General features: G+C 36.8%; 1 protein-coding gene across 1 annotated transcript in view; it reads left to right on the top strand.

The window, feature by feature from the left end:
- Positions 1 to 13,872, top strand: part of LOC132406637 (early endosome antigen 1) — a 632,764-nt gene that overhangs the window by 222,570 nt on the left and 396,322 nt on the right. The window contains exon 9 of the mRNA XM_059992439.1: positions 11,384 to 11,527. Coding sequence (XP_059848422.1) covers positions 11,384 to 11,527 — 144 coding nt within the window. The remainder of the gene's footprint in view (positions 1 to 11,383; positions 11,528 to 13,872) is intronic.

Below are 13,872 nucleotides of genomic sequence, written 5' to 3'. Positions count from 1 at the left end.
TTGATTTTCACTGACATACATTGTGAAATGTGTTGTTTTTCCAAAGCATTATAGCGCAGTACATAAAAAATTATTATCTGGCTCCTGTACCTCCTCCCTGATGGTAGTCATGAGAAGAGGGCATGCCCTGGATGACGAGGTCCTTCTTGAGGGATGCCCCCCTTCTTTATTACACTTTCATCAACATTTCTTGTTATTTCATTGGTTTGCCTTCATTATTAAGCTTTGTTCTTCCTACTTCCATGTGGTAATTAATTTTATTCCAGATTATTGTTCCAAAGACTATAAGTGGCAGAATAAATCTTCTTGTAGAATGGCACAAATTAATTGGGATCACTCAATTTTTGGATTTGTTAAGGGAAGATCTGGTTTGACTGATTTTTATTGAGGTGATTGCAAGGAAGACCAACAATGGCAGTGTGTTTGATGTGGTCTACATGGATTTGAGCAAGTCTTTTGTCAAAATATCAGATGGCAGGTTGTTCATAAAAGTAAAACCCCATAGTATGCAAGAATGAATTGCAAAATGAAGCCAAAATTATCTCAGTGGCAGAAAGAAAAGATATTGATTGTGTAACTGTAAGGCTATTACCAGTGGAAATCCTCAGGACTATTTCAGCTCCAGTCGCAGCTTCCTCTCTCTTCCCTTTTCAGTGTGTTAAAGGAACCAAACCAACTCCCTGCTCCAGAATTTCATCTCCCCAATCAGATCCCTTTTTTACTTTACTATGCACTTTACATTTTTAACCTTTTGCTCACCAACTTACCAGCCATAGATCCAAACCATCTTTTCAGAAGAAGCAGCAGTTCATTCATGTTTCCAATGAAGTGTATTGCCTTCAATGAACATAATGCACTCTTCTCCACACTGAAGAAACCAAATTAGACTGAGTTACCACTTTGCATTTCACCTTCATTCAGTCCACAGAGTTACCATAACCATAGCACCATAAGACATAGGAGCAGATATTGGCCATTTGGCCCATTGAGTCTCTCCTCCATTATTGCCAAATTTGGCTGATTTATTATTGCTCTTAACCCCATTCTCTTCTCCCATTGATGCCCTTGCTAATCAAGAACTTAACCTCTGCTTTAAAAATGCCAAATGACAGTTTAATTACCATTGTCCTCTCTGCCTTCTGCTTCTCACAGTGCTTCAGTGATACTCAGCATAAGCTAGAGGAAGACCACCTCAGCTTCTATCTTGACTGATTGCAGCCATGAAGCTTAGTATTGAATTTAACAATGTTGGACTTCTAAACAGAAGTTTATTTATTTCCAGCATCTGCAGATTCACTCGTGTCGTCAGTTAACCACCTTTTTTCCCCCATCACTCCGCAGGTGTGGTTATAACTTTCTACTTCTATTTGTATTTTTCTCTCTTCTGTTCATCACTGTTGGTTTTCAAAGTAATTGTTACTGTTAACACCATGGTCTCCTTTCTATCACAAATATTACTTCTGTCCCTCTACTCTCTCCTATCTGCCACTTAAAATATACTCATATTCTCACTTCTTCAGTTTCCACTAAAAAGTCTTTGACTGGGAACAATGACTTTGTTTCTCTCTCCAATCATGTTGTTTAACCTGTACCAACATTTTCTGATTTTGTTTGGAAGTTAGCAGGGTCCATTATCAAAGACCTCCAGCACCCAGGGCATTCCCTTTTCTCACTGTTACCATCAGGTAGGAGATATAGAAGCCTGAAGGAACACACTCAGCGATTCAGGAACAGCTTTTTCCCCTTTGCAATCCGATTCCTAAATGGACTTTGAAACTTTCAACACTATCTCACTTTTTTTAATATACAGTATTTCTGTTTTTGCACATTTTTAATAATCTATTCAATATAAACAATTGCTTTACTTGTTTATTATTATGTTTTATTTTATTTATTATTATTTTTCCTCTCTCTGCTAGATTATTAATGCATTGAACTGCTGTTGCTATGTTAACAAATTTCACATCACCTGCCGGTAATAATAAACCTGATTCTGATTCTGATTCTGGTCTCATACTTTTTGTAAAATGTATTAATGACTTAAAACTTAATCTTAAGGATCATGAAAGTAGATGATTCAGTAATTGCATCTGAATTTAACAGTGTGGAGGGAGATATGAATGGTATGATCAGTTGGACAGGAAAATGACAGTAAATAGAAAGGGTAAACTTGCCTTCCCTGCATTTAAGATATGTTTGAATTGTAACTTTTCCTGATTCTGATGAAAGGTTATTGATCTGAAATGTTAGCTTTTTTTCTCTTCTCACTAATGTTGTCTGGTCGGCTCAGTGTTTTCAACATATTTGGTTTTAGTTCCAAACGTCCAACGTCTACAGTTTCTTGGTTTTCATAATTAAGAAGGATCTCTTTCTATTAGCACAGGGATCAAAATAAGAGGCTATAGATTTAAAGTAATCAGTAAAGGGATTAGTGAGGAGATGTGGAAAGGTTTTTACAGCCAGTGGATGATAAGGATCTGCAATTCACAGCTTGAAAGGATGGTAGATGCAGAAAGATTCATCACATTTAAATAATACTTGAATATGTACTTGTACTGTGACCTGCAGAGTTCTGGACCTAGTATTAGAACATAGGATAAGGTTGGATAACTTTCCTTTGACCTACACATCCACCATGGGTTGAATAGCCACTTAGTGCATCATAAATTTTGGATGATTTTATGAAGATCTGTTTTCCTGTGCAAAGCTACTCTTTGTCATCTGAAATAGAACATTATCAATGGGAATTCTGCACATCTCCAGTTCTACTTGAAATAACATATTGGAGATAGATATAAATAAAATCACTTCTGGAAATTCAGTGTAGTCTTTTTTTGTCTTTATTTTTATTCAATATTTTTATATTACTTTAAGATTACTAAGATATGCATGTTAACTGTTTACAAGATTATAATTCATCTGGGAAATTTGATTTATATGACACTTAGTGAAGAACTAAGACAGAAATAATCGAACAGCAGAACTTAAAAAGTTCAAGCTATAATATTTTGTTACCTGGTTTAGTTATCTGGGTGTTTGGTAACACCCATGTGAAGTGCTTTGATGATTTTTTTTTGCTGTTACTGTTTTTGGCAATAATATTGTGACTTTCATTATCCTGAGTGAGTCTCAAATAAATGTCACCAAGGACAATTTGAAAATGGCAACATCAATATAGTTTGAATCAATGTAAAATTAGAAAAAGGGATATAGAAGTCATGGATATAGAAAAAAAGTTATGATTAACTGCACAGAAAATTAGCAATTAGAATTAATTCTACAGTAGGGAAACCATTAAGTAGAAGATGGATGGAATACAAAATAGATTTATTCCTATAATACAGAAAGATTACAATTCAGCAGAGAATGTACATGATTAAAATTAAATACAGTTTAGTATAGTTAAATCCAGGACTGACAGTACCTAAGAAAATCATGAAATATGTCACAAATGTAGTTAGATTGTAAAAAGAGAAATTAGAATAATCATAAATGTATCTGAATAATTTGATGCAGATCCCTTCTTAACTCACAGAAATTTACTTTTCTTTATATTGTTATTTTCAATGAACAATGTCCATCAATTATATTACACCTGCAAATTTGGGAATTTGTACTGCAATCTATTTTGGTGAGCCTAAAAGATGAAGTGTTCTCTACAGGGAATTGGGGACCAAGATGAAATGGAAAGGCAACTATCCATTCAGATTGAAGAATAGTTAAGTGATCAAAGTAACATTAAAAGAGTAACATTGAAAGTAAATGTATATGAGGCACAAGTGGAGGAGGAAAATTAAGAAGAAATTAGATGATAAAGTATATATTTTAATATCTTTTAATGTAATGAAGTTCTGAAGATACAACTCCATATTTGCAGAAAGTATTGTTGAGATCTTCAGGCAGTGAATATAACAACACATAGTAAAATATTCTCTTACAAGCTCTAGCAGCTCTAATTCTTTTGGTAGTAAAGGGGTATCTATCAGAAAAATACAAACTTTCATGTTATTTCACTTACAAAAGTACTGGTTTGCTTGCTGAGACAGGATAATGTAAGTCATACAGTGAAATATGGAAAATTTGATGTTGACTCTACTCTGCTTGAGCAGTTTGTGGCATTTTGTGTCCAAGATCAACTTTAATAATGATGAATGCTGTTAAACATGATCTCTGTGATAAGATCAAAGGAATAGTTACTGAAATATCATTTAAAAATCCAGTTTTCTAATGTCCTTTGGTGAAGAATTAGTCCTTTCCCAATAGATATTTGACTTTTAAATGCCTACTGAAATTTCTAACAAGCCACTTAATTTAAGGGTAATTAGTGATTGGTATTAAATGGGTTGACATTGCCGACAAAACCTCTAACCTCAAAAATCAAATGATAACCTGGGGCTAAAATACCCAGTGGAATACCTCAAGTTTGCATGAGAGAATAAACAGGTTTTTCTGTTTTTTTTCTGTATTGAAATATTCTTTCAATACATAATTCAAGACTGAATAACTCACAGAACATAGGTAGAATAGATAGTCAAAGAATAGAATAGAAGCAAAAAGGTAATTTTCATTATTTGAATATTTCTAGTGATATTGCTGAATTATCTGTACTACAAAAGCAGGTCATTTTATGGGTAAGGTAGTGAATGGTAACAGTATTGCTAAAACTTTCCAAAAGGGTAGACATATTGGAAGCACATACCTAAGGGACATGATGCTTATTACCCATGGGTAATTAAACAATGTGATTGGGCATCCTGACTAATAATCATTTTTAAATAAATGAAGGCCTTGCAGCTGATTCATTATTAGATGTGGCTAATTGAGTCAGGTTCCTAGATTAGATTTATGTTCCACTGGAGAATGAATTTTATTTCAGTGATTTCAGTCACAAAGTGACAAAACTAAATGAAGATATTCTATCCCAAACCACCCTCAGCTGAGTAAACTACTAGGCACTTGAATGTTTCAAATGTTATTAGAAGATTCCAAGAACCAAGATAAAATGTAGGGATAAAAGCACTAATAGGGCTTCAACCTTTTAATTATTACTCTGTTAGTACTTATGCTGTCCTTTAGAGTTAATCAGAGAGTCAGAATCCAGTATCATCTTAGAAACAAAGCAGAGAAAGGCGATATGCTCAAATTAGGGGTGAATTGGATACACAGATAACTGAAGTTTGAAGTTCAAAGTAAATCTATTATCAAAGTACATATTTATCACCATATATAATCCTGAGATTCATTTTCTTGAGGACATACTCAATAAATCTGTAGAATAATAATCATAACAGAATCAATGAAAGACAGCCCAACTTGGACATTCAATCAGGGTGCAGAAGGCAACAAACTGCAAATAAAAAGAAATATTTCTATATATAAATAAGCAAGCAAGCAAGCAATAAATATTGAGAACATTAGATGAAGAGTCCTTGAAAGTATATTTCAATTATGGAAGTTATCTCTCGTGGTTCTAGAGCCTGATGGTTGACTGGTAGTAACCGTTCCTGGGGTATGAGCTCTGAGGCTCCTGTACCTTTTTCCAGATGGCAGCAGCAAGAGAGAGCATATCCTGGGTGGTGAGGTCCCTGATGATGGTTGGTGGTTTCTTGTGGCAGTGTCTCATGTAGATGTGCTCAGTGGTTGGGAGAGCTTCACCTATGATGGATTGGGCTATATCCACTGTATTTTGTAGGATTTTCCATTCAAGGGCATTAGTGTTTCCATGGCAAACTGTGACGCAGCCAGTCAATATATTCTCCACTACACAATTATAGAAGTTTGTTAAAGTTTTAGATGTCATGCCAGATCTCCACAAACTCCTAATGAAGTAGAGGTGCTGCTGTGGTTTCCTCATAATTGCACTTACCTCTGATCCCCCTGATAAGGTCTGGCTCATAGACCTCTCAGCTTTAATTCAGTCAATCACAGTGGTGTCATCATCAAACTTAAATTGGGCTTTGGAACTCTGCTTATCCTCACAATCATAGTATTAAGCAAGTAGAGTAGGGGACTAAGCACACAGTTTTGTGGTGCACCTGTGTTAATTGAGTTTTTGGAGGAGATGTTATTGCCAATCTGAACGGACTGGCGTTTGCAAGTGAAGAAATGGAGGATCCAATTGCACTAGATGGTATTGAGGCCAAGGTCTTGAAGCTTATTAGTTTTGAAGGGATAATGGTAGTGAATGCCAATCTGTAACCAATAAAGAGCATCCTGATGTGCGCATCTTTGCTGCCCAGATGTTCCAGGGTTAAGTGAAGATCCAATGAAATGGCATTAGCTACGGACCTGCTATGCCAGTATGCAGGTTGGCGTAGACCCAAGTAGCTTCTCAGGCAGGATATGATATGTCTCATTACTAACCTCTCGAAGCACTTCATTACAGTGGACAATAGTCATTGAGGCAGGTTAAAATGCTCTTCTCAGGCACCGGTATAAATGAAGCCTGCTTGAAGCAGGTGGGTATCTCAAACTGTCAAAGTGAGAGGTTAAAGTTATTGATGAACAGTCCATCCAGTTGATCAGCATAGGTTTTTAGGACTTAGGACTTGGCACCCCATATGGGCCAGATGTTTTTCATGGGTTCACCCTCTTGAAGGATGCTCTCACATCAGCTGCAGAGATGTAAATCACAGGGTCATCGCCAGGTATTGATGGTCAAAGTGAGCATAGAAAGCATTGAGCTCATCTGGAAGCAAAGCCTTACTGTCACCTATGTTGCTTAGTTTCACTTTGTAAGAGGTAATAGCATTCAAGCTCTGCCACAGCTGACAAGTATCCTTCAGTGAATCAAGTTTAGTCTGGAATTGCCACTTCACTCGTGAGATGGCTCCCAGAGATTGTACCTGGACCTCCTGTATCTTACTTGGCCATCAGACCCGAATGCCACTCATCTGGCCCTCTGCAGATTGTGGACCTCATGTTTCATCCAGGGCTTTCATTTGAGAAAGACTGAATGATATTGTAGGATGCTCTCAATTACAACTGTTTTTATAAAGTCCGTGACAACATTGGGGTATTCATTCAGATCTTCTGCTAAGTCCTTGAACACAACCCATTCCACTGACTCGAAGTAATTCCATAGTTCCTCTTCTGCCTCCCATAACCATCTCTTTGTTGTCCTTATCTCTGGAGCTTTGCTCTTCAGCCTTCGCCTATATGCAGGTAGGAGAAGGACAGCCAAGTGATGAAATTTCCTGAAATGCAGTTCGGGCATGAACAGTAGGCATTCCTTATCTTAGTATAGCAGTGCCTTTTTTAGTCAAGGGTACTGGAGTTTAGTTATCCATGGAGGTTTATAGCAGTTGGCTTTACACATTAGTGCTGAGTATTGTTTGAATTTGGACAATACACTGTTTGAAACTCATAATCTAAGGAAGTGGTAGCGGTATTCTGAGCAAAGTTATCCTTTATACACATCCCTTCCAAAGCTCCATTTAAGATGTGGAAAACAGAACTGATTGTTGGTTGTTGGTGAACATCAGCTATTGCAAAATCTTGAGTTGACTGAAATGGTCTGGTGTGGAGAATATTGACATTGTATTACCTTGACCAATTTGAACTACAAGAGTTCTAGCTTAAAAGCTGATGAAGAATCAAATCTTAAATGGGAGAACATTTGCTCATAAAGAGTAAATAAGTCAACAGTATTGTGACTGAAAGAGCAGTTCATTGAGAAATGTTGTGATTTCATGCATGGCCTATGTAACTATAAAAAAAGCAAATCTTTTAAAACAGGAGATTGTCTTATGATTCTGTTCTAGCAAATAATTTTTTTGAATTATAATGTATGTGAATAAAGAAGAATTTATTGAACAGTTGTCTACAGACAGGAAAAGGTTTACTCATATTCATTAAATACATTTTTGACTTTTATATATCTAGTAACCTTGGGTGGACAATTTGAATAACTTTTATGTCTTTCTATAGAATAAAATTGCTGCACATGTACAATGTTTTCATGCTTCAAGCTCTTATATCATCTGACAAATGGAACATTTGGATAAAAGACAAAGGAAGCACTTTAAAATATGAAGTGAGAAGCTGCTAAGTGCTTATATAAGTAGCTACTTTTGAATAAACAATTCAAATTTAAAACAACTGAAAAAAGACAAAGAATAGCCATTCAAATTGCTTTAAGTGTTTTTGGAAATCTACCTTTTCAGTGAATCAGCAAGGGATTCACAAACAAGATAAAATCTGCAGATGCTGGAAATCCAAGCAACACACACGAAATGCTGGAGGAACTCAGCAGGCCAGACAGCATCTATGAAAAAAAGTAAACAGTCAACATTTCTAGCCAAGACCCTTCATCAGAACTGGAGAAAAAAGATGGTAAGTCAGTGTAAAAAGGTGGGGAGAGAAGAGGAAGAAATACAGGTACTAGATGATAAATGAAACTGGGAGGGAGGGATGTAAAGAGCTGGGAAGTTGATTGGTGAAAGAATACCCCTTCTCTAGTCCTTTATCCCTTTCACCAATTGACTTCCCAGCTCTTTACTTCATTTCTCCCCCCATTCCTGGTTTCACGTATCACCTAATACCTTGTATTTCTTCCTCCATTCCTCCCAGTCTTCTTACCCTAACTTCCCATCCTTTCTCTCCAGTTCTGATGAAGGGTGTCGGCCCGAAATGTTAACTGTTTAACTGTTTACTCTTTTCCATAGATGCTGCCTGGCCTGCTGAGTTCCTCCAGCGTTTAATATGCAATGCAAAGGATTCATTGTGTTTTAAGGTCCCACAAAGCACCTCATATATTGTACATAGGAAATGGTACTTAGCTCTTAAGCCATTATATTCCCAAAACACCTATTTGAAGAAATGTAGATTAAGGTTCAAATGACTGTGTGCAGTGATGTTAGTTAGTCTAAATATTTCAGTTATCATTCACACCATTTCTGCTTAAATTGTGATCATTTACACAAGCTCAGAAGGGTAGTTTCCTGGGCAATCTTATGTTAGTTTCATAATTTTTTAAAGAGTGGAAGGAAGTCCTCATTCAAATCAATTGTATAGCTAGCTATAAGGAGACAAATATAAGTTAGCACCAAAATATGGTTAATTAGTTTTCACCACATGAAGCTAACTTCTAAAATGATAAGATCATATTGCTCATTGTGCAATACGTGTTTTTTGTGTTATTGTAGGAAGTACAGTTATTTTTAATTTACTTTTTCTATTCATTTATATGCAGTAACTACTGCTTTTTTTGATTTTCCACAACCTCATTTTATAAGAATGGGCATGAGTCCTATCATCAAAAACAATAGTAAAAGTGCACACATTTACAGAGGTCACATTGTATGTCAAGGGAAAGCCATCATTATATCTATTTACAGAAGCAGCTCATCAAGAAAATATCTATAATAGACCCTAAATTGGAAGTCATCATTGTACGTTTGAACAGTGAGAGCATTTTAGGTATTATACTTTTTGATGGGCAGACCTCTTCTAGGAATCCACTATGGCTAGGACAATAAAGAAAGGAAAATAGTTATGTGGTTTAATCTTTATCTGCCATGACTGACAATCTAAGACCAACATGCCTGCTGTTCTTAGAGTAGTTTTATGAAGAGATTTAGATTCTCCAGGCAGTGTTAAAGTTGCAGAGCATTTTCTCGGAAAATATAGAATCAACTGCTGCAACTAGAACAGCATTGATTTTTGCAGTTATGGGCAATGGTACTCTGGCTATCGCAAGAGAAATCAACAAGATCACTCAGAATCCAGCTCTGTTTGCATTAGAAAGATGATTGATATCCCTTTTGCTGTAGAAAGTACAGTAATTGTTTTTTCTCGTAGACACACAAAAGGAACAGAGTAGTTCTCCAGGGTTCTTGCTGATTTCAGAATTCTCCATGTGTTGAATGTTGTTCCCTTCACTCTCAACATCCTGCAAGCTCCTTTCATTCAACTTTGTTCTGTTTGAAAACTGCAAACAATTTCATTTTCTTAATGAATGACTGCTATTGATGACAAGGAACACTTTGTGCATACCTGTGATTTCTTTCTTGGCAGCTGTTATTATGCTTCTATGTTATGTAGTCATCCAGCTCCACAGTGTTTGTTTCTGCACAATAAGTTTAAAAGTTCCTACTTGGAAGTGAGGGATATTATACTTCCAGTTTCATTGTTGGCAGAATTTCAGATGGTGACAGAAGAGGGTGTACAGAAGAGAGAACTAACTATACCAGTTAGTTGAGTGATGTCTCAGCAACAACCTTGCATTCAACGTTAGCAAGTCTAAAGAGCTGATTCTGGTTCCAATTCTGATTCTGATTCTGATTTTAGGAACATTCATTTCACTGCAGAATTCTGCAGTCTATGATTCAACAAGATTTTACTGAGAAGACTGGCTGATGTTTATAACACTGATGCAATCCCAAAAATTGCTGATCATCTGCCCTTGTGCCACACTGTTTACTTTTAGCAAGGACAGCCCATCTCTAAATATCCTTGAGAAGGTAGCAGTAGCCACCTTCTTCAACTGTTGCACTTCTCCTAATGAAGGTATTCTTACGGTGCTCTGGGGGAAGAATTTCCAGGATTCTGACACAACGGGATGGTGATGTTTCCTAAATCACATAGAAACATAGAAAACCTACAGCACAATACAAGCCCTTTGGCCCACAAAGCCGTGCTGAATATTTCCCCACCTTAGAACTACCTAGGCTTTACCCATAGCCCTCTATTTTTTTAAGCTCCATGTGGCCATCCAGGAATCTCTTAAAATACCCTATTATTTCCACCACCACCACCGGCAGCCCATTCCACCCACTCACCACTCTGTGTAAAAAACTTACCCCTGACATCTCCTCTGTACCTACTTCCAAGCACCTTAAAACTGTGCTCTCTTGGGCTAGCCACTTCAGCCCTGGGGAAAAGCCTCTGACTATCCACATAATCAATGCCTCCTTTTAAAAGGGAGAGGGATATGTATGTGGTAGTATTTTAATATCCCCTGATGTGCTTGGCCATCTCAGTGGTAGAGATTGGATGGTGCTATCAGAGGCACTTTGCTCCAACTGTTGGAACTGTTATTGGAAGGACTGGATGTCTATAGTACTTGGTGGGATGCCAATCAAAATGGCATTGGGCTTATTGTATGGTTTAATATCTGGAAAATAACAGTGGTAACATCATTTAGTTGTGATGAGGTATGGACGTGATTCTACAGTGAAATTGTTCACCTGAGCTCCCTAGATGACCAAATGGAGCTGGGTAAAGAGCACATAGAGCAGCCAATTGGGTAATACAAACAAGAACCACACTGATCACATAATTACATTATCTTTTGAAACATGTAAAATTGGTGGTAGTAGGTGAAAAGGTGAGGATGGATAATTTCCCTTTTATTTCCTTGACTTATTTCTGATTTTTTTAGGTAGTTGATAAAGATCAAAAAATTCAGGAGTTACAGGACACCATAACTGAATTACATAATGAGATGGCTGTGAAAGACACAGAGAAGCTGAATCAGCTGCAGGATATCCACCACCTGGAAAGCAAGATCAAAGCCTTGAAACAGGTAACACTTCTGTTGTCAGCAGGCTACAAATATATTTCTGGTATTATTAGATTTATAAGCCTGTTATTTGGCAAACCTAACTAAATATAATCACCTCAATATAAAGTAGGTTCCAGTTAATTGGGACTCATCAAGACCAGTATATTTTGGCCCAATTAAGTGGCTGCCCCAGTTAACTGAATTTTCATGGAAAAAGTTAAAAAGGTATAAAGAAAAGACAAACTACTGTTTAACTAAATAACAAATTATATATACAAATAAAGTACAGAACATATTAGAATACTACTAAAACTACTGCAGTGCTATAAAACTGTGTATTAGTTCCTAATAGTTACAATAAATAAATCCAGTGTACACTACCATGTTCTTTTGATCAATTGTAAATGAACAATATCCGTGCAGACATAGTGCAGATAATGCAAAAAACGACAATACAACTGCAGATGCTGTGGATCAAAGAATACGTACACAACACTGGAAGAACTCAGCAGGTCAGGCAGCATCCATGAGAAAAGAGTAGCCAACGTTTTGGGCCGAGATCCTTCATCAGGATTCCAGAAATGGCCTTGAGAGAAATTAAACAATTTCACTACTTCAGAAAGTTAGGACCCACAATGAATTTGAAAATATCAACAATCAGGATTCCTGATGAAGGATCTCAGCCCAAAACGTTGGCTACTCTTTTCTCATGGATGCTGCCTGACCTGCTGAGTTCTTCCAGCGTTGTGTACGTATTCTAGACCAGATAATGGACTGTCTTCAAATAATGTTCTTAACAATTACATCCTCCAAATGTTCATTTTCATTGTAACATTCAAGTTGATTGCTGATATTTTCAAATTCATTGCGGGTCCTAACTTTCTGAAGTAGTGAAATTGTTTAATTTCTCTCAAGGCCATTTCTGGCATCTCAAAGCCTGAATGCTTGAAACTGCAGTGAGTAAAGCAGTTCTGGATTGTCTTACTGTTTATTGCTCACCAACTATTAGTGACAAAAAACACACGCAAGTGATACTATTTAAAAATTGCTTGCCTCTAAACATGGTGTAATTTCTACCGGGCACATGATGGGTACGCAACTGACATTAGTTAGAAACTGCTTGGCAACAGTCTCTGTTCCAATTAAGTGGCATAGTATTGCAAATAAACAAAGGCAATCATGGATACATTCTCAATTTGTTTTTACTCTTTAAGAGTAGTTGAAATAAATAGCTGCCTGGGTTAATGAATCATCCAATTAACTAAAATCCACAGTAATGTAAAGGTCATTTACAATTTTTATTTTTTCCCAAGATAGCTAAATCATGCCCCTTTGTCAACTTTGCTTTAAGATTAGTAGTTTATCTGTCTTTTACTTTCTTTATCCAATGGATCACATGAGATTTGTCTTCAGGTACAATTTAGCATTATTTATAAGTGAGCATATCTCTATGATAAGAAAGTTGTGATTAGAAAGTGAAACACCACAGATTACTAATATTAAAATCATAACTGGAATTGACTCTTGTGGCTTAGCAGTTTGACACTATCCTTTACCTAATCGCTTGAGATATTTCTAACAGGATTTTGAAATACTTCTCAAGGAAATATTCTTATTAGTAAAATGATTGCTGACCATGAATTCATCAGACATAATAGTTTTAAATATATAAAGGGTAAAAGTGAGTTGAGGATATATATAGGACCAATAGAAATTGACACTGGAAATATTGTAATGAGAGACGCAGAGATGGCAGAGGAACTGAATGCATAGTTTGCATCAGTCTTCACAGTGGAAGACACCTGAAGTATACCGGACATTCAAGAGTCTCAAGGAAGTGAAGTGTGTGCAGTGAAAATTATGACTGAGAAGGTACTCAGGAAGCTTAATGGTCTCAGGGTGGATAAATCTCCTGGACCTGATAGAATGCACCCTCAGGTTTCAAAGGAAGTAGCTGGAAAGATTGCGGAGCCATTAACAATGATCTTTCAAGAGTCGATAGATTCTGGCGTTGTACTGGATGACTGGAATATTGCACGTGTTACTCCACTATTTAAGAAGGGTGGGAGGCAACAGAAAGGAAACGATAGACCTGTTAGCCTGACATCAGTGATTGGAATGTTGTTAGAATCAACTGTTAGGGATGAGATTACATAGTCCCTGGAGACATATGACAAGATAGGCCAAAGCCAGCATCGTTTCCTGAAAGGAAAACTCTGCCTGACTAACTTACTACAATTTTTTGAGGAAATTACAAGCAGGGTAGACAAGGGAGATGCAGTGGATGTGGTGTACTTGGATTTTCAGAAGGCCTTTGACAAGGTGCCACACATGAGGCTGCTTTGCAAGGTAAGAGCCCATGAAAT

The sequence above is a fragment of the Hypanus sabinus genome, chromosome 17 (assembly GCF_030144855.1).
Source record: "Hypanus sabinus isolate sHypSab1 chromosome 17, sHypSab1.hap1, whole genome shotgun sequence".
NCBI classification, from domain to species: Eukaryota; Metazoa; Chordata; class Chondrichthyes; order Myliobatiformes; family Dasyatidae; genus Hypanus; species Hypanus sabinus.
This window is presented reverse-complemented; position numbering and strand designations above follow the sequence as displayed.